Source organism: Paralichthys olivaceus, chromosome 5 (genome assembly GCF_024713975.1).
Source record: "Paralichthys olivaceus isolate ysfri-2021 chromosome 5, ASM2471397v2, whole genome shotgun sequence".
NCBI classification, from domain to species: domain Eukaryota; kingdom Metazoa; phylum Chordata; class Actinopteri; order Pleuronectiformes; family Paralichthyidae; genus Paralichthys; species Paralichthys olivaceus.
In genome coordinates, this window is record NC_091097.1 from 2,236,309 (window position 1) to 2,256,650 (window position 20,342).

At 41.5% G+C, this 20,342-nt stretch overlaps 2 protein-coding genes across 3 annotated transcripts; both read right to left on the reverse strand.

Moving 5' to 3' along the window:
* Positions 1-1,251, reverse strand: LOC138407715 (phosphoinositide-interacting protein-like). The gene is made up of 2 exons (XM_069524945.1): positions 1,175-1,251; positions 1-723 (listed from the first exon to the last, which is right to left on the reverse strand). The coding sequence occupies exon 2, from the start codon at positions 701-703 to the stop codon at positions 344-346; it is 360 nt and encodes a 119-aa protein (XP_069381046.1). The 5' UTR covers positions 704-723; positions 1,175-1,251; the 3' UTR covers positions 1-343.
* Positions 1,252-3,189: 1,938 nt separating this feature from the next.
* Positions 3,190-18,621, reverse strand: gspt1l (G1 to S phase transition 1, like). Of its 2 annotated transcripts, XM_020104342.2 has the most exons (14): positions 17,713-18,621; positions 16,633-16,677; positions 11,369-11,611; positions 10,452-10,485; positions 10,276-10,353; positions 9,898-10,078; positions 9,358-9,512; positions 8,748-8,888; positions 8,535-8,628; positions 7,903-7,983; positions 7,183-7,356; positions 6,038-6,127; positions 5,390-5,558; positions 3,190-4,126 (listed from the first exon to the last, which is right to left on the reverse strand). In XM_020104342.2, the coding sequence occupies exons 1-14, from the start codon at positions 17,903-17,905 to the stop codon at positions 4,074-4,076; spliced, it is 1,731 nt and encodes a 576-aa protein (XP_019959901.1). In that variant the 5' UTR covers positions 17,906-18,621; the 3' UTR covers positions 3,190-4,073. The 2 variants fall into 2 exon arrangements, with proteins under 2 accessions (XP_019959901.1, XP_019959902.1); XM_020104343.2 differs by lacking the exon at positions 16,633-16,677.
* Between the last annotated feature and the right edge of the window lie 1,721 nt (positions 18,622-20,342).

Sequence of the window (20,342 nt, forward strand, 5' to 3'; positions counted from 1 at the left end):
TTTATGCGCATGAAATAAATATATTCTGCCAATCGAGTGTTACAATCTCATTTAACAGTGACATTATCTATGGATTATTATTTTGCAGCTTTGCTGGCTGAAATTGACGTTGCATAAAACAAACAAACAAAAAGGTAATTTTGATGCGTGACAATTATGTCCAAAGACACTGGATCCAACATCCCCCATGATGCAACCATGACTGGTCATTTAAATCAAGCCACTGTCCCAACTTGTGACTGTCCGCTGCAATTCACTTTCAGTTTGGTTTTTTTTTCGGGTCCTGGTGCTTTCAGCCTGAGTTCCCCATCAGTGGTGTTTGTGCTCCACTTCTCCACTCCACTTAGTTGACCGTGGTAAAAGACCTGGGCTCCAGGCTCTGTTTTAGAATGGACATCCACACCAGTCCAGTGACCAGGAACATCAGACCCACAGAGAGGAATAGGGGTCCCAGCAGGTAGGGGACATTACCCACCTGGGTGAAGAAGAGCAAGGACAGTACTGTGCCAGATCCAAACAACAGCATGCCAACACTGATGACCACCATGGCCCTACAGGTGAGGGACCAGCCGGATGGAGGCACAGCATCCTGATAGGGAGGCGAGTCCCCGTCCTGGAGAGGGAGGAGTAGGGAGGATGCTTCGAACTCCTCCCTGTCCTGAGAGGAAGGATCGCTGTACGTGGTGACCTCTGTGGAAAGCATCGTGACACTGGATGGCACTGCTGGGGTGAGATGCCACAAATAACACCACAGGCTAAGATACAACAGATACAACCACTTTGGTGTTAATAGAGAAAATATCTGAAAATCTAACTTAACCTTAAATTCAGGTGCAGTAAAAAAAATATGGTTTATTGATTTATATATTTAAGAAAAACATATAAATCAACAGGGAAACTAAAATACAGTTTTCTTCTCTTGAAAAATATTAAGTTTCTGCAAAATGAAACTATATGTACAAGAATCTTCAATTGAATTTAACCTTATACAACAGCAAATTCTCTATGAATATTCTGCATCGCCTCAGTCTGACAGACAGGGAACAGATTTTTGTCTGGACTTTGTGAATTGTTCTGGATGCTCAGTTCAGAACCTCCCTCTCTGATTCAGTGGAATTACATCATATATAATATACATGGAGGAAAATTCGAATTAAAGTTGTCTCCATCTTACCTAAAGCCTTTCTGTGTATGTCCCTGTTAGACGCTGACCGCAGACTGACTGGACAGCTGCTCACATTGAAGCCATGCCCCCGCCACTGAGCTCACCCTCCACCCACCATCCTCATCCCCTCACCCATCATACTCCAACCACCATCTATTCTGCTGCATTCACCTTCATTTGAATTCAACTAAATTCATCGTATTACTTACACGTGTGCTAAAACCCTTGATTTGAATCAGTTACGAGCCATTAACACAGTGATGTTGGTGTGTGGGCTTGAAGTGAGACGTGAACACATGTGCTTCATACTCAACTGTGAACTGAAGTGAGTTGTGGTGGGAGTACTTTTGGAACTTAAAGATGAGGAGGGATGCCTTAGCATAATTATTACAATAATTGAGCAAGCCCATTTCATTAGTCGCTGCAGTGCAGGGATTAGACACCACCTGCTGGTGGATTCTCTCCATGATGAAATCATCTGGGGCAAATGAGTGAATATCATGAAAAGGTTTGAACCTTCAGTTCTGTTAAATATTCAGAAGTCTCCATTTATCTTCAATGTTCAGCCTGATGCAACACTAACAGCACATGATGTAAGTAAAGCAACAGTGCCACACCGATACTGGAGCTGGACAGAGAATGTTTAAAAAAATGATTTATTTGAAGAATTGTGAGTTGGATATTGAGTGGATGGGACACAATGCTCCCTGATAGACAAACTATAATAATGACATGGTTTTAAATGACAGTCGTTGTTTTGTATATATATATATAAAACTATACTCTACTATATATACTAAATGCAAATAAAAACAGTGAGTATCTTTGTCTTTTTGTCTGATGAGGATCTATAATGAACAGAAATAAGTGCTGCCCATAGATGCACTGTATGAAAGTGTGTGAGTGGGTGAATATAAAACTATACAGTGAAGTGCTGAGTGGTCATCAAGACTAATAAAGCACTAAATCAACACAGACCATTTACAGAAGCTGAATAAATGTCTGACTGTTTCTGCTGCCAGAGCAGAGAAGCAGCTGTCGTGATGACAATAAGCTTCAAAGCATCAACGCTGTCAGAAACTGTCAGAATCAAAGGACTCCATTGCAGTAATTCAGACGCTGGGTGATAAATGCATGAATGAGGGGTTCTGCCACAGAGTTGGGGAGCGGGCCGGAGTCTGGAGATGTTTTTGAGATGAAAGAAAGCAGATTTCGTGACAGATTTGATGTGAGATTGGAAAGAGAGGATGGAGTCGTGAATGACAGCCAGGTTCTGAACCTCTGGGGATGTGCGTATGGAACAGCTGTCAACGATGAGCACCAACCCTCCAGAGCTTTTGAGTTAGTGAAGGTTAAATGACATCCAGATTTTTATGGCGTGCTGGCAGTTGACTGACTGGGGGAGGGCTGAGTGGATGGATTAGTGCTTACAAATGGGTGACGTAAACGTGGGATTGGACGTTAAGACCATTTTGACGGATGATGCGACCAAGCGGGAGCATGTAGATGGTGAAAAGAAGGGGGTCAAGCTCTGAGTCTGGATGCGTTATGTCAAACTTAACCTGGTAATAAGTGAACCAGCTTCGTATTTCTGAGGTTTGGTTTGTATGATATGGTGAATCCTCTAAGGGTCCACGCATGAACTTTTCTTTTGCTCACTGACGTAGTCGACCGGCTCATTTCAGATTTCATGGTCTTCCTTTAGAAAGCAACCAAGTGTTAATGTTGGCAGACAAACCACCTTCGATATCGTGGACAGAGTTGTACATATTATGTTCTTCACTTGTGTGGCCACCTCTTCATTCCTCATATTGACAGAAAACTCCACCTCTATCGAAATGACGTGTTAGCTGTTTCACACTAATATTAAATGAAAAATAATGCAGCTGCTTGAGAAATATTAAATTGTTACTTTTGAAACATTGCGCTCTGGTCAGTACGTGTTAAATGGCTGTATCTACCACACACTTCTTTCTATATTGACGTAACCCTGTTCAGATTAACGCTGAGACTTGACACTTTAATGTAGTAACCATTATTTTATTTCAAACTTTATGTGCTGAGGCTCAGGGGCTGAAAACAGAAAAATATGTAATGGTCCCAATACTGGAAGGTCTCTTGTAGAAATACTACAAGTTGTATTTAAAAAATAAAATCCTTTTTATGTTAAGCAGTAGTTTAAGAATAAAACAACCAACATGTGCCCAGATAATCCTTAAAATGAAAGCTCCATCACTACTACTACATCATTCATTAGAACCTCTTGACAGCCATCTGCTAGAACGTGCTCTGTGAAGGAACACACTTAGGTTTCCCAATTTATTATTTTATTGTCATAATTGTTTGCTTTGATAACATTTGAAGACGCTCAAGCACACTGCCAGAACGCCACGAGAAACCAAAACTGGGTAAAAGCAAAGAGAAACATGTACACCCAAGATAAACATTTGGTTTCAACTGGGTAGGTTCTCTCAAACAATTTATTTTGCAGTTTTCTTCTGAAAATCATTGTTATACTCAGCCAGCAAAAATCCTGGTCCACATCTGTTTACAGATATAACTTCTGCCATTTCATTTATGAAAAAAAAAAAAAAAAAACTAGAAGAAAAATATGTAATGATGTGTAGACCAGAGTTGGGGTGGGAGAGGTGGAGGGAGGTGCTAACCCAGAAATGGCATAGCTGAGCTCTCAATATGAGAAAGCCGACTCGTGTGGACTTCATCTTGGTTTGCTTTAAAAACAGGTTTTCTTTTTCAAGTTTTTTTTGTTTTCTGAAGCTGATCTTCGGCACGCGGAAAGGGGGGCGTGACAGGGAGGTGTCCTCGCCGCTGACAACAATGTGGGCGGGTTTCGACCAAGCTCTGCCCGTTTCCTTCTCATCAGGACTCTCGGACAGCTCTGTCCTCTTCAGTCCCGCTCAGCGACCAGCTTCAGCACCTTACCGATGGCGATGGTCTTACCTGAGAAGCAAGCACATAACAATCACATTTCTGTTCACCAATACATCAATGTTAAATAATTGTGGATCCCCTTTAAGTAAAGGTGAAAATACCTACAACTCAAGATGCTGAACCCCGAATTTCCCCTCATATAAACAAAAGTGCTGCTAATAGATAGACTGTATGAATGTGTGTGTGAATGGGTGAATGGCAAACTGTACTGTTAAGTCCTGTGAGTGGTCATCAAGACTAGAAAAGCTCTATATAAATACAAACCGTTTCCTTCTCTGTCAGTGGCAGATGCTTCTAACTTAGTCGTCTAACTAATCCATCTGTTGCCTGATATACAGACAGCTGTTCACTGGTGCTTTGCTGAATTAAATAGAATCCACATGTTGTGGACAGAGATAACTTCTCCTAAAACAAAGAAAGCTCTCAGATCTGTGTGGAGTAGGGTCGGCCATCGTTTAGGTTTTACCGATACCGGTGCAGACACTTGCAGTGACGTTTATGTAATCAGAACAACTATTTCAGGACTGGTAGTGAGTCTTTTCAGTCTGTCCCTCTTGAAGACGTCTCAATCAGCTACTCTGATCTTTGATTCATTTACCAAATTGTAATGATATAAAATTTCCAGAAGGTAGACATCATACACTTCATGCATGCCAATCAAATCCACTTGCAACAGGATAAAGCTGCACACAGATAAAAGATCCATCTCAGGCTTTTAAGGACATTGAATCATTCTAATTAAAATACTGAATATTGTTATTTTAAGCTCTTGACAAAATACATGACACCACAGTTGTGCTGGGTAGTTTCTTCACTGGTTGCAATTTGAACACTGTAACCAGCGCACTTTCATATGTACTTCCCTTTATTTTATCTGTTGATTCCATTTTATCTTATTGTATAAGTATTTACGATTTGACTGTGTATGTATTTTTAGTATACTTACACAATGTAAGGCTTTTTTTTACTTTCCAGTATGTCGGATAGATCATAGCCATTTGTTTTATGGAAGTTTATATTACCATTTTGAAGAAATTAACATTTGAAGCTATAGAGACTGGTATAAATCACATTAATGATAATGAGCCCAACGGTGTAAAGATGGTGCTGATTATTATTGGTTATTAGCTTTGTGTTTATTCGGAAGGAATCTGAATTGGATACTTTGTAGAACTTGCAGATAAACTGTAGCAGGAGAGAAACGGCAGAGTGATAGCACCTGATGCCACACCAGATTTCAAACCACCCCCCGGGTGTGCAAGTGCAAAGTACCTTCGTCCCGTAAGGTAAATCGTCCCATCTGAGGAAAGTCTTTAAAGGTCTCGAGGCAAATGGTTCCTGCTGTGCGCAGACGGGCAATGCAGACCTGGTCCTGTTTGACGAATCGTGGTCGTGTCTTACTCTTCTCTCCTGACTTCTTGTCCACCAGACAGATTAAGGCCTGCAGGGGAGCAAAGAGTTCCAGGATACCATCACATAATGGACACGGGTAAGATTAAATATCACATTGACTAAGTGGTAACCACAGCTTCATGTGTTATTAAATGACAGCATTCTCAATCTACTACATATATTGAAATAATATATGAAACAACAGAAACAAACAATGCAGCTAAACTTTTGTTCAAGCAGTTCCTCAACAAATTACCATCTATAATAGTAATGTTGGGCAGCATCCACACTAGCAGGTTAAAAACCATCTCCATCCAGACAAGGGTTTTAACTCTGTATCAGCAAATCTCAATCTAACACCAGTCACATGACAGCAATGTGTTTGTTTCTGCTCCTCCAGACTATGGACAAGCAACGTTTCCACAAGCCTCTGTTTTAGAGGTTCAGAATCTCTGGAGTAGTGTGGAGGCCAGGTGGAAATGTAGCAGAAATGATGCTTTCCAAAACTACAACCTCATTAGATCTTACCGTGATTTGCACTTCTTCAATGCAGGTGTGAATGTGAAGGACTGCGTTGTAACCTGGACAGATGATGGATTTGTGTTCAATGATGACGATCTGAAGAGAAAAGAAAGCGTGATGAGAAGACATCCCAAAACAACATGTCACTTTAATGAGCACTACACCAGCCAGCTCAGTGTGTGCCCTGATGGCCACTGAGGAGTCCACTGCAGGTATTAACACAGAGGCATTGTGGGCAGGATGAAGAGGGTGTGCTCAAACATGCCATTTGAACTCCCTTCTGGGCGATATGACTCTTACAAACAGGACACGGCCCTCACAAGCTGCCCACACACAGTCACCGCCTTGGTCATGTCTTGGCTGGGGCATCACCAAGTGTGATGAAGAATTGTTACGAAGTGGACCGAGATCTTTACTTTGGTGGGCCACTGGGGTCATTGTGGCAAATTACACGTTTGTCTTTTTTGTTTTATTTGGTTTTCAGGCTCTGAGAAATGAATCAATTCAGAGGGTTGTGATGAGCCTTCTGGGTGTCATGGGCACACTTAATGAGCACAAGTTGTCATTGAGTGGGACTAAGTCACAGCTCTCAGATGAAATTGCCTCACAAGCTTATTAGACCTTCGAACGTAGCTTAGCCAAAGCAAATACAGTGCAGATATGAGGCTGGGTGATGTCACCAGGTATCTGTTCTTTGCTTGGCTGAAGATGGATTCTAGAACACTTTAAAGTTGAACTGGGTGAGAGTGTAGATTTTCACCTATACTGTTCCTTGTAACTACAGGTAAACACATGCTAAGCTAGACAACTGTAAATGACATCAGAAGAAAACATCAAGAGTGCATGTTTAGCTTTGATTTCCATCAACATAAAATGAGTACATTTGAATCATGGAGCTCTAGTCTGCTCATGGATACGCTGTCTGACACTGTTGGTTGGTTACTCCTTACACATTTGTGTCTATAACATTTCAAAACATTGTGTAATCATTTCCCACAGCCCAAGGTGATGTATTGAAAGAGCTTCTTTTATTGATATTTGAGAGCCTGGAACAAGGTCTTCTGTCAATGAGCTTACTGATTAATCCCCTAATTATTAATTATTGCCAATTAGTGTGGATCAGTGAGAGTGGAGCTGCTATGTAGACTGACCTGGGCGTCAAAGGTGCGCCCTGAGTGGCAGAGGTTCTCAGCATTACATAGGATAAAGCCCGGCAGGATCTCCTCCTCCTCAATGCCCTTCAGCCGCAACTTGAGGTTTTCCCCCGGCCCAGCATCGTCCGTTTCCACATCATCCGACAGGAGACTCAATACCTCCACAACATGCTGCAAGAGCAGAGAGAATAGGGGTAGAAACATGGGATAGGACCAGGAGAGAAATTGTTTCTTTAATCAGAGCAGACAGAGCAGTAGTTTCAGTAGAGAACAACCAGACAGACTCATCTCTTCATTGCAGCGTGCAAGCATTTTTTGCAGAAACAGTGGCGACAGACCAATGTTCTCAGACACATGTGTTGAGAGCAGAAAAACACCTACTAACCAATTATTTTGATGCTGTATTTGGTATCTGTTATTTTATTCTATAAAAAAGTAACTTGTGACAATAAGCAATTACTCATTTTCAGTAACTTTCAAAAAACTCAGTGGTATTTTAACAGTGTGGTCCAAACGTTTTGGGCTTTCACTGTGTGCATGATGATTGGTTCAGTATGTGGACACACATGAATGAAGCAGTGACAAAGAAGTCATCGCTAATAGAAAATATGCTTGTTTTAGCTGTCAGTATGAGGCACTTTCCTTCTGATGGTTTCTATAAAGTTTCCATTAACACTCTTCCAGCAGATGGAAGAAAAGGATTGTGGGACATCTTACCCTGTTTGGCATCATGACCAGCTGCTGTGCTTTACCGATGGAGCCCGACTCTAGTTTGCCCAGAATCACTGTGCCCATGTCCTGTTGAGACAGAGTGACAGAGAGCAGGTGAGAAGAACAATCGATAACATGGTTACAGCTCGGCCTCCAAGAACAATCAGCTGACATTTCCACTGCAAATAAAACTCATTTAGCTTCATGTCTGCACCTTACTAGAACAACATGGCAGGAAATTACTTAAGTCAACTGTCAGCTGTTCACAGTGTGAATGTAAACTGAGTGTCTCAGTTGGGACTCAGAAAATATCATCCAATAAAAGACACTTCGTCACCTCTGAGCAGTTGACTGGTGTCAAAACAAACAGTGCCAACTCCAAGGGAGTCTATTTTTAACAAAGGGGCTGTAAATGGGCTCATTTTACAATCAGAGTACTGATAATAACAATATATAACATACTTCACTCATTCAAGACATATGTGGGTGCAATTAGTTCATATCACCTATACCCAGGCATTGAAATCTTTTCTAACCACTGGTATTTGAGAATCTACAGTTACCCAGAGGTACTCCTTTTAATGCAGACTTTCCTTTGGACAACACTGCGACTTAAGAGGGGGTAACTAGATTCTTACCTTGTATTTGTCTACAATGGGCAATCTGACAGGGCCATCGCTGGATCTGTTGAAATTTGGCAAACTGTCCAAGTGTGGAATGAATGGTAAACCTCTGCAATGACATCAAATATGGACAGTAGTTAGTGGGGAAGGATGGTAAGAGCATTGGTTTGAATATACGATTCTCACGGTGTCGGCAGAGACCTGCTGAGAACAGGCAAAGGGACTTACGTGTACCAGGAGCACATATCAGTGGGCTCCTTCAGGTTTGCTCCTGTCAGCCCGGAGCATGGCATGAAATGAATGTCTTTCTTTGGGTTGAAGCCCACCTTCTTCAAAAATGGCACCAGTTTCTCCTTACACTCTTCATACCTGAGGGCACGGACAACAGGGGAGACGTCAACATCATCTTCACTGGAGGCAGCGCCAACATTCAGACAGACTTAACACATAATATTAGATGAAGCAGGTGTAGTTTTTACCAGTTAACCTTTAAAGACATGGGTGAGATGTTTGTGTTAATGTGTGGTAGTGACAGGAAGTGTATTTACATGAACGGAAAGAGAACTTTGATCAGATCATAAAATGGTTTGATACCAGCATATGCTCTGTCAGCCCTCTTTACTAACTTCAGCCAACCGTCCCTCATCACTTTAATACAATTTAATCTAATTTACAATCTTCAGTAAAAATAATCCATGTGCTGTGTGGACCCCTGTGCACATACAGACCACAATAGGTGACTGTGTGAATATCTGCCCTGCATGCACACTGCTCATGCCAGTGGAGGGATCAGCAGGGCTTCACACATAAATTAAACTGTTATTATCCATCTCCTCACCTCTCAAGGCTCCAGTTGACTGTAGGGTCATCCATTTTATTCACCAGAACTATCAGGTGCTTGACGCCAGCCGTTTTGGCCAGCATGGCATGCTCCCGTGTTTGGCCACCTTTCTCAAAACCAGTTTCAAACTCGCCTTTCCTTGCAGAGATCACCTGAGGTAGAGCACATTCGTTCAGATTTAGTTTAAAACATATGACACTAAGTGTCAGAGAAAATCATATCTGAAAAACAGATGTTAAAAAACATCTTAACAAGATGTTATAGGTTAGACAAAGAAAACTGTTCGTGGACATTTAGTTTAATAGCAAGTGCTTTTCATGCTCTTTAGTCACAGGAACCATCTGCATGTCCATCTCCCAACACCAACCAAAAAAGTAAATATCAGCCTCGCTGATTTGTCAACTCTTGTCAAAATGGAGTTGCTTTAGGGGCTAATTAATTCATGAACTTCTGTTTCTATGGCTACTAGTGAAGTGTTAAACTGATGTTCCACTGTAACTCAACAATTCAACACGCCTGTATATGTGGTAAACTCACCAGAACAGCCAGGTCTGCTTGTGATGCACCTCCAATCATGTTAGGCACAAAGCTTTTGTGGCCTGGAGCGTCTAGGATAGTAAAGTGCTTTTTGTCTGTCTCAAAGTACGCTCGGCCCACCTCCACCGTCTTGCCTTTGTCTCTCTCCTCTTGATTGGTGTCCAAAGCCCAAGACAAATACCTGAGACAAAAAAAAAGTTTCAGTCTATTGAGAAACACACGCACGCACAAATGGTTCCTGGCAAAAAAATAACAAAACTCACAGATTTATTACATTTATATTAACTTTACTTATGCAGCACCTTTCTTCAACTTTAGTTACAAAGAGCGAAACTATTTTCAATGAAATCTATTCAGTACAGTAATACGTCCACTCACCAGGTTTCTCGGTTCTTTTCCTTGGCTTCTCTCTCGTACTTTTCTAAGGTTCTCTTGTCTACCATGCCTGTTAGATACCTGTTGGAGAGGAAGGGGAAATGCATATCAGCAGGTCAAAGGTCTGATGCAGTTAATATACCCTCATGAGAAAATGCAGAGAACACAAAAACACTCACATGATTTGTCCGCCAATGGTGGACTTTCCAGCATCTGGAGAGGAAGCACAGAGATTATATTTTAGCCAGAACCACAACATCATTGAGTGGTGTTGTATTTGTCTCAGTGGTGACACTGATTGTTCATGAGACGAATGCACAGAGTCCAAGCCTCCAGCACAAGTATGAAAGAGGGAGGTGTTGTCTCCTCGTCAGTCAGAGCCTGCAGTGACCACAAAGTGAAGCATATCCACGACTTGAGGTGTTCTGTAATTCAATGCAACTCCCTTTACTTCTGCAGGTCAGTGAGATACTTATGGAGGAGAATCAATTGGTTTTTTTCTTGCTAAAACGGTCACCTCTGAGCTGCTGTCCTAAGACTGTGATTGGCAGTATTAGCATGGACTGTTCATATGATGCCTAATGCTCACACTTTGGCCAAAATGTCATTTTATCATGTAGTGAACATAGTTTATGTTGAGTGACAACAGACCACAATATTAATGAATGCACTTCAGACCTGCTGGAAGTTCCATTGCTTGTGAGTTACTGTGAAGTTCAGGTGTAATCGGCTGTTGACAGATATCAATGTCTGAGTAAATGAACAATGGACTTAGAACTTAAATCACGGCAGCTGCAAGAGCTGAGCCTGACTGAAACAGTGCGCTGCTTTGCTTCTTCTGTTTTCTGCTGTAACAAACATGGCTGAGCATTCAGGCTGCTTCTATGTAAAGTGCCTTGAGATAATGTATATTATGATGGCGCTATACAAATAAAGTTGAATTGAACATTTTGCATGTGATTACATTTGTGTTTGTGGTTCATTTTGTTATCAAGAACATTTTGACTACACAGCTACACATGCATTTCTTTAAAACCGCTCCTGTAAACATAGTTATCCGTTGACTGAACTACAAAAGACAATTGTTTGCACTCACCTACGTGTCCGATGAATACAACATTGATGTGTTCCCTTTTGGGGGCATCTGGCTGTGGAGGTGGAGCCTTGGGCACTGGCATTTCCTCTTCCTCCTCCATCGTCTCTGGAGCCGTCTCCTCCGTTGTTGCTGCCACTGCTGGTCCCCGGTCCCCGCCTCCTGGCTCTTCGTCATTTGGCTCAGCTTCTTTCTGGTCCCATCGCTCCTCTATGGTCATATCTGTGTCACCGTTCTCCACTGGAGCTGTTCAATCACAAAGATGCACACTATTAAGCATTTTTTCCAATCATATTATACACACATTACAGCAACTTAACTGGGTTAAAATACACAGAGGGTTTAATATATTATCATCCAACTTAATAACCCAGACCCAGCATTAAAGGTCCAGTGTGTAAGATTTAGGTGAAAGGGATCTATTGGCAGAAATGTAATGTAAAATAATCCTCATGATGTTTTCACTAGTTTGTTTCATCTAAATTGTATGAATTATAGTTTTCTTTACCCCAGAAAAGACCCTTTATATTTAAATACTTTATATTTACATGGAGGGGACCCTCTCTACAGAGGCCACCATGTTTTTTACATAAGTCCAGACTGGACAAACTAAACACCTTTTGAGTTTTTATGACAACTGAAGCTACCACAGGTTCTTTTTCATGTTTGGAAGGAGAGGGTGAGGTGAGGGGTGTTCAGCTGCAACATGACACTTCAACACTAGATATCACTAAATTCTACACACTGTACCTTTAAAGCATGTTTTAGAGAATCAGACTATACCATATGCCAATATTTTTTGAGAGTGCATGATGTGCAGGTTGTTTGGGTGCCTTTCTGGCACTGGTACTGCGTTGAAAGAAGAACTTAGTTTTTACAATTCATTCAGCATTTCAGTTTGGTTTCAAAGATTAAACAAACTCAGTGCTCCATGCTTAAAATGCAAACCAGGCTTCCAGAAAACACACCATCACATGATTTTCAAAAAGCTTCATCATATTACATCAAGCTACATCATAAACATGGTAACTCATAGGACGCCACAATAAAATAGATGTTGGAAGTTAATTTAAAAATGCATATAAGTTATATAGTGTCTTGTGATTAAAAGGTCAAAAGACCTGATGACACTAAGGTACACAACTGAAGACATGTCCTAAAGATCCGCTTACATCAACTGGTGGTAGGCAGTAATTAGTGCGGGAGAACATCTTATCCTATATTATAAAATATGTATCTGGTTGAATTTTATATTTATTTATAATTACTATATTTATGGTTTTACAGTAATATATCAAGCCTCAATTACATTTCTTTGTCATAACAGTAAATCTTCACATAGAAAGTAAACAGAGTGCTAGTCACCTTTGCATGATGTTAATTTTAAACAGAACCACAGAAACATTTTCAGTAAAAAAATAAGGAAATAAGGGGTAAAGCCACCATAGTGCTGCAACAGTATTTGATGGGTTATGGACCCTAATTCCATAGGCAGATATCATTCGATATGCCAATATATTCATACTGATGGGAAACATACATTATGCATTGTGTGAAATTTAGATTCCAGAAAATATCACCTATCCAATGCTGGGATCTACACCCCACACGGGAAACACTTTGTGGGAAGACACACAATTCCTTTGTATTGTTTGTGATTCAGACAGAGGCATCTCTGACTCGATGAGGTGGCATCTTATAAATGGCCTTTGGTTGAATTTTGAGGATTGTTATCCTGCTAAATAATGAGATGTTCTCCATTGAGTTTTAATGCATTTTGGCAAATCTGAGCACAGAATGCTGTTTACCTCTGCATTCATTCTGCTGCAATCCCAGTGTTCCGGTTCCATTGGAGCCACAACTATTAACATGTTTGACAGATGCGACGGTGTCAGCCTTGGGTCATTAACTCTTCCTCTTTTAATCCATACTTCCATCCTTTTTCCATTATTTTGATGGATGATTTTCTCACATCAGTCCTAAAAACTTTGCTCAGAACTTCACTGGTTTCTGCTATTGTGTTTTTTTTAACTGCAGCATGGACCCTGTTTGTGGGGTTTAGTTTATGTCTGATGTCTTCTAATCCTCTGAGGTTCTGATTGTGAACCTCTCATTTGATCACTGACGAGGAAATCTTCTCAACTTGCTGCACAGTCACACAGGACTTTTCCTTCACCATACAATGATTTTCTGCTCGACACAGTCGACCGGCTCATTTCAGATTTCATAGTTTTCTTTTAGAAAGCAACCAACTGTTACTGTTGTCAAACAAACCACCTTTGATATCATGGACAGACTTCTGTGTTTTTGAGCTTCAACTTCCTCACATGCCTGGACACCTCTTTTTGAAATGCTCCCCTCCGGCAACCACAAAAACAGTTTCTTCCCCACCGCAGCCGGACTCGTCAACAAGGCCCGTGACCCCCGCTGACACAAACTCTTCCCCCCTCCCACGGACATGATATGTTATATTAACATCCCTCTACCGTAAATCCTTCTCTGTACATTATTCAGGATAATGTGTTTACAATACGAGTATTTAATATATATTTACTTTATTGTTCTTTTTTTTTAAATTATTGACCGCTATGCACCTAGCAACACCAAGTGGAATTCCTCGTATGTACCCTGTTACTTACTTGGCAATAAAGAAGATCTTGATTCCTCTGACAGAAAAATCTATCTAGATGATGTGTCAGCTATTTTCCACTATTGTTAAAAGTAAATAATTTAGCTCCTCCAGAAACTTTGGTGGAAAAGTGTCCAATTACTTTGGAACAATTTAGCAACATTTAGCAATGTAATATCCATTATTTTATATCCAGTTGAACGTCCTGAACTCCAGAAGCTAAACTACAAAAATATGTAACAGACCAAATACTTCAGGTGTGTGGATTTATTATCACGACAGTAACAAGGTTCTGATTCAATACATCATTGATTCAGTTACAATACTAATTATTTGGGATATGAAAGATACTCAGAGACATATTGCTGAGAGTTGTACAAGGAGCCATCTAACCTGGTGATATTAAAATATTAAAGTTTGTATTGAGAACTGACCCAAAAGCAGTTTAAATTGTATTCAATGTGACCAGTGCTTTCTTTAGTGAAGAGAGTGCAGAGACAGCAGAACTGTGCCAAGTCAACAACCTTGAATAAATAAACAAACCTAATATGCGAACCACGTGAACACACATGTAGTGTTTTATAAACTACTTGAACTTTTACATGGAATCAGCAGGCAGCCAATGTGAATTAGACAAACTGGACTGAGTGTCAGCGTCACTAAAACCTCAATAAAACACACTGAACTGGGATTGTCTCAACAATCTTCTGCGCAGCTCTAGTGGTTGTGATTATACAAAAACACACAACAGTGTGAGACACCGTGATTCGTAAGCATACCTGTTTGGCATGGTCACTTCCCTGAAACGTCTGTGTCAGTAAAACAGAAGGTGGCTTTAGTTCATTAATGAGACCAAAAGCCTCATTTTCATTGAAGCTTCACATGTGTTTGCATATGAAATTTAAAAAGGCTCAATTTTTCCAAAGAAAAATTGAATTGTGATTTCTATGGCTGAACCAAAGCTTTGAGGCTTTAGCTGTTGCCAAGGTAATCAATGTCCCAATCCTAACTTTTTCCCCTTCAAATTGGGGACACAGCTTTTGTCAATTGGAACAGCTGCCCGAGTTAACAGGTTTTTAGTCTGTCTACCCATGGCTGCCAGAATCAACAGAGAGAAACTTATGGGTCTTCACTGGGGCTGTCACCTTTCCTAAATTGGAACAAATTTGATATGAGGCGCAATTCATTAAAATGCCAAAAATCTACTTGGAAATAAACCCTGATCTGATTCAAAGGTAGCACATGACAGAAACTAACACAACTGCCATTGATGTTGATTCGCTGGTGTGTGTGAGAGGTGCTCTGTACAGAACATGCTCTGTATGAATGTGTGTGTGTATCTGTGAGTTTGAGCTGTAAAGTGGTTGTTAAAAAACAGCTACTCATGTTTAACATTAACAATATTTCTTTAAAAAGGAAATATGTCGGCAAAAGATGAAACCTTTCATAAAGCAGAATTGTTTTTGTTTGCTATTGTATTGATTATCTCACATTTATCTTGTGACAAAATGGCAGGTGCTGACCTGCAGGTGTAATACAACTCCCCTAAAATGACGCCGATACAGTAATATGATTGTAATGTGCATCTTGTATATGTGTACCTTGTATTGTTTTTAATGTTACAGCCCACTGCCCATATCTTAAAGGCAACACAGACCTTTAGTGAATCAACCAGATGTTACCTTCCTGCATCACATAAAGTTTTTTTAAATAAGAAACTCTTTTACAGTTTGAGGTTGATTAAGAATGACCCAGGTATGAGGTTTTACCAGCTGCTGTTCAGATTTGAACAAGGGCTTTAGAAGATTTAACCACCTTTAACCAGTCACATGACTAAATGTTCTTGAAATGATCCCTATACAGTGTCTTTTGCAGAAACCTGCCCGATGTGTGCACAGCCAACAAGCTGTAGGACCCAGTCTGCTTCCTATTCTACTTTCCCATGTTTCCACATAACAAGTGTCAACCCAAGACTACAGCCATTTGTCCTGGTATTTCTGTTTAAATAAATGACCTTATAAGCAGCAGCTAGCAGAATTGCTGTATGTATTGCTACACTTGATGACAAATGTTCATGTAATGTTACCACTGTTTAATATTTTACTGTTGGCTGTACACAAGATGTCTTAGAGTAATATACTCACATTTCACCAGTTCACAACTCAGCTGAACGTTGTGTTTATTGTAGTGCTATCTCCCGCTGAAATAATGCCATGTCTGTTTCAAGTGATAATGAAGCACTGTCCCTGTGTATGTGACACAGCATCACCCACACAACCTGGGACTAAACAGAAGACAGACTGATGCTGATCTATAACAAAATTCGCTATTCACACTGTGAACTCAGTTTTAAGAGGCACCCTGTGGCATAGGTAGATGCACAAAGCCAATACTACAAGTCAACACAGAGAGCTGCAGGAACTCATGATGTGAGAGTCACTTTGGGCTTTGTTAACCGTCTCTGTTCAGTGTGAGCCTGCACGAGTCAGGACAATGAGGTGAGCAGCAACAGCGTGTGTGTGTGTGTGTGTGTGTGTGTGTGTGTGTGTGTGTGTGTGTGTGTGTGTGTGTGTGTGTGTGTGTGTGTGTGACCCATGGCACAGAGGGAACCCAGCTACAACACAGACTCCATACATACCAGTGCTCTCAGACACCTCCATGGTGGATATTTTCTCAACAGCAACTGGAAAAGAGAATGACTGAGTTCAAGTTAATTTGCATTAAGTCTGACCACATGCTAATTCCTGTCAAAACTAAGTGGGAGTTTATAAAGTGACCGTGGAAACAAATCTAAAAGTTTATGTCTCATACGCTGGTTTCCCTCGTCATACTTCAGACGCTCCTTTAAGTCAAGACTTGAGAGATTGTATGGAAACATCAGAGTCTGTTACACATGTCCAGGACTTCACTACTTTGTCCCTGTCAAGCAGCTCTACATTGTGGATCACTAGGTTCCATAAGGAGACAGTGTCCATGAGCAGTCTGTAAGTAGTGGGAACTCTAGTAACCAGCGGTGTGTTGAATAAGATCAGGGGATATGGGACCAGCTACTGTAAAGAACGGTTTCCAAAGGTGACACAGCCGCCAACCTCGTCCAGGTCCCTCGTCCACCCTCACCCGCAGTTCGATGACACATCTCGCTCCTCTCTTAACCAACAGTGCGTCAGAACATCCACGTCACACACACTGACGTCCCCTCTAATTTCCACCAAACTCAGGGTCAGCTTTAATCACCGGGTGAAGTTCGTTTGTTTATCAGCGACCTCGTGGAGGTCTGCGATGTATCACTTCATTTACCGTGGGTGAGACACAGCAGCTGCACATTGTGAGCCATCACTTGAGCCCCGTGCGGCACAGGAGACCGCACTACTCACGAACATGCTAGGCGGCTACCGGTTCTAACAAGCTAACGCCGGCTGTGTTGACTTTGTGCACAGTTATGACAGAGCTCCACAAGGCAAAAGAACACCAGTCTGCTTCAGAAACACTCAGTAAGGTTAGCTGGAGGTGCAGGTTGTGGTCAGAGACTCGCAGCATGTGCCGCACTGTGTCGTTTTCTGCCACGGGAAACATCAGCTAGCGGCTAGTTTGTGGCGCTTCGAGGAACGCGTGTCTCTAAAGTAGCTAGTGAGCTAGCGACTGCGCTGCCCGAGCGGCACTTAGCGGCTAGCTAGCTGCTAGCTAACGTAGCCCCCCCCCAACGTGACTGGGAACTTACCAGCGGAATCGAGATTTTCCGAGGTAGCTTTCGTGGCGAATGTCGGAACGAATTCGGCGGCGTTGACATTGGGCACAAACGGCTTCGCGTTCACATTGAGATTCGTGAGGGCTTCTTCAAGTCGCCTGTCGATCGTGGCCTCCACATCGTCCTCTTGTTCCCAGGAATCAGGGGCAGTGTCTCTCGGGTCCATCGTGGGTCTTGGGTTTTCACTTCTCTGAGAGGTTCGAGCGCCGCAGTTGACGGTGTACCGTGGTGTCCGCCCGAAACCCGACGCTAAGCTCACACCTCGGAGTGTTCGAGAGCCTCCAAGCCTCGCTGGGACGTTGTCTGTCGGTCTCAGGTGAAGCGGGGACACCGGCTTCTATCGCCACGGACGCCAGAGAGGATCTTCGACTCAGCACTCCCAGAGACGGTCCGCGTGAGCTAATGCGCCCCGGCAGTCGACGTGCTCGCCGCGCTGGCCTCTGGGATATGAAGTCCAATTCAAAAGGAGAGCGCGCTCGCTTGGGAACAGGAGAACTACAACTCCCTGCGAGCGGTGCTCGGCGCTGTACGTCAGTGGTTTGTGACCTTTTCAGGAACCGCAGATTCCATTCACGTTTTTGTAGCAAGCGGAGAGCGAGCTTCATGTGTTTGCTGATGCAGAGGAGTTCTCCCACTAGTTCAGGTGGAACACATGCTCTGTTGAAAACACACACTACATTCAGGAGCCACACTTTAAATCTAATTTGGGGTTTGCAGAAGTCATTTGAAAAGTCTGAACTTTTGTTTAAAAAGTTTTAGTTAGAAATTAAAAGAGCAACCAAAGCTTTTTTTTTCCATTAGCCCTGTTGTCCAAAGTAATGAGGGGAAATGATGACAATAACACAACAACTTAAATAGTTCATGATTCATAATAAATGTTCTATATATGTGTGTGTGTGTGTGTGTGTGTGAGAGAGAGTGGGGGGGGGGGGGGGGGGGGGGGGGGGGGGGGGTGAATATGCCCTCAGGCATTACAGTGGTCAACCACAGAAAGTGACTATTCTTAAAAACAAGAAGCCAAAGGTGTAAACCTCAACATTAAAAGACACAACCAGTCAGCTCAGTCTTTAGATTATTAGAGAAATAAGCAGTTTGATGTGATTATAATGAACTGTTACATTAAGTTGTATTAACAGACTCACACCATGTGCATTAAAGCTATGAAATGTAATGTAGTTGCCCTCAACACAAACATAATGACAGTATGGAACCAGCGTCTCCGAGCTTCACAGCAGTAGAATTTGTTGCATTTGATTGTACATGGGTTGTGGTATCTGTGTCCATTACTGATTTGAGTGGATTGCTATTGGTGGGACTCAGGTCAGGTCAGTTTTACAAATCGCAATTAAGTCTGAAGTCTTAGCCATACCTGAATCAAGTCCAGTCTAAAACTTATATGGACCTACAAGTCTGAACTCAAGCATAACTAAGTAACTAACAAACAAATATCACAGACCCAACAGCACCCATAAATCCAATTGACTCATAGAGATCAGTCTTCTGAATATGCCTAAACATGCCTGTCTGTTTTTATTCTCACCAAGATCCATTCATTATTTCCTGGCAATAACACACATCCCCTTTAGAAAAACACTCTGTTCAAGGAAGTGAAATCTTTTCTGGATACACACCTTTGTTTGAACCGGCCTAATGTGGTTATAATAACGGGTTCTTCCTGTACCCATGTCCCATGTAACAACACCATCATTTACAACTTCGGAGCTTGTTGTTGCACTGATTACTTGGTTGATTAGTACATCTCATGTTGATTCAAATTAAAATAAATAGATAATTTCTGTTACACGTCATTTTTTATGAGGATATGAAGTCATTCCTAGTCCACTGGCTGCAGTCTGCTCATGACTCTGTACTTGTTTTGCTTTGACTGCTGTTTCATCCTCTTCTGCTGATGTTTTCAAAGCCTCAGACTGCACAGATTCTGAAGGTAGGTTATAAACACACTGTTCCTTCAGTTTAGTTTGAGTCAACATCATTCCACAAACACTGCTGCCACAAGGCCAAAACACTTGACGCTCAGGTGCACAACTGAAGCTATGTCCATAACATCCACTCGTGGCCACTAAAAACATCTAACTAACATTTCCTGGTAGTTGGAAACCTTAATTGTGCAGAAGACCTTCAAACGTACAAGTAATATTTAACATCTCATTCTCTATTCTTAAAAAACCACGACCACTGCTGCCTGACTTTTACTTTACAGCTAAAAGCTTATTTGGGCCTGTTCCATCTCCATTACAGATAGGATGCAAAATAAAATAGGAATCTTAATGATGCAAAATAACCCATTTAATTCTTAAGATTCAAAGCACTTCTCCATGATGTAATGATCTCATTTTGTTGTATGCACTTTTTGCTTCTGATTTACTCTTTGGTTTTCATCTTTTGCTGTGTTTGTCACACATCTGGGACTCAAGTCCAGAACATACTTCTGTCAAGTCCATGTGTGTAGGCCAATCCATGTCCTACACTCACAGATAAGTCCCCTAAGTATGCCTGATTTTTTCAAAAAATCTTTGCACAACTTGTTTAGAAAGTCCTAAAATGTTGAAAAACCATCCTATATAGCAATGTTTTAGAGTGTG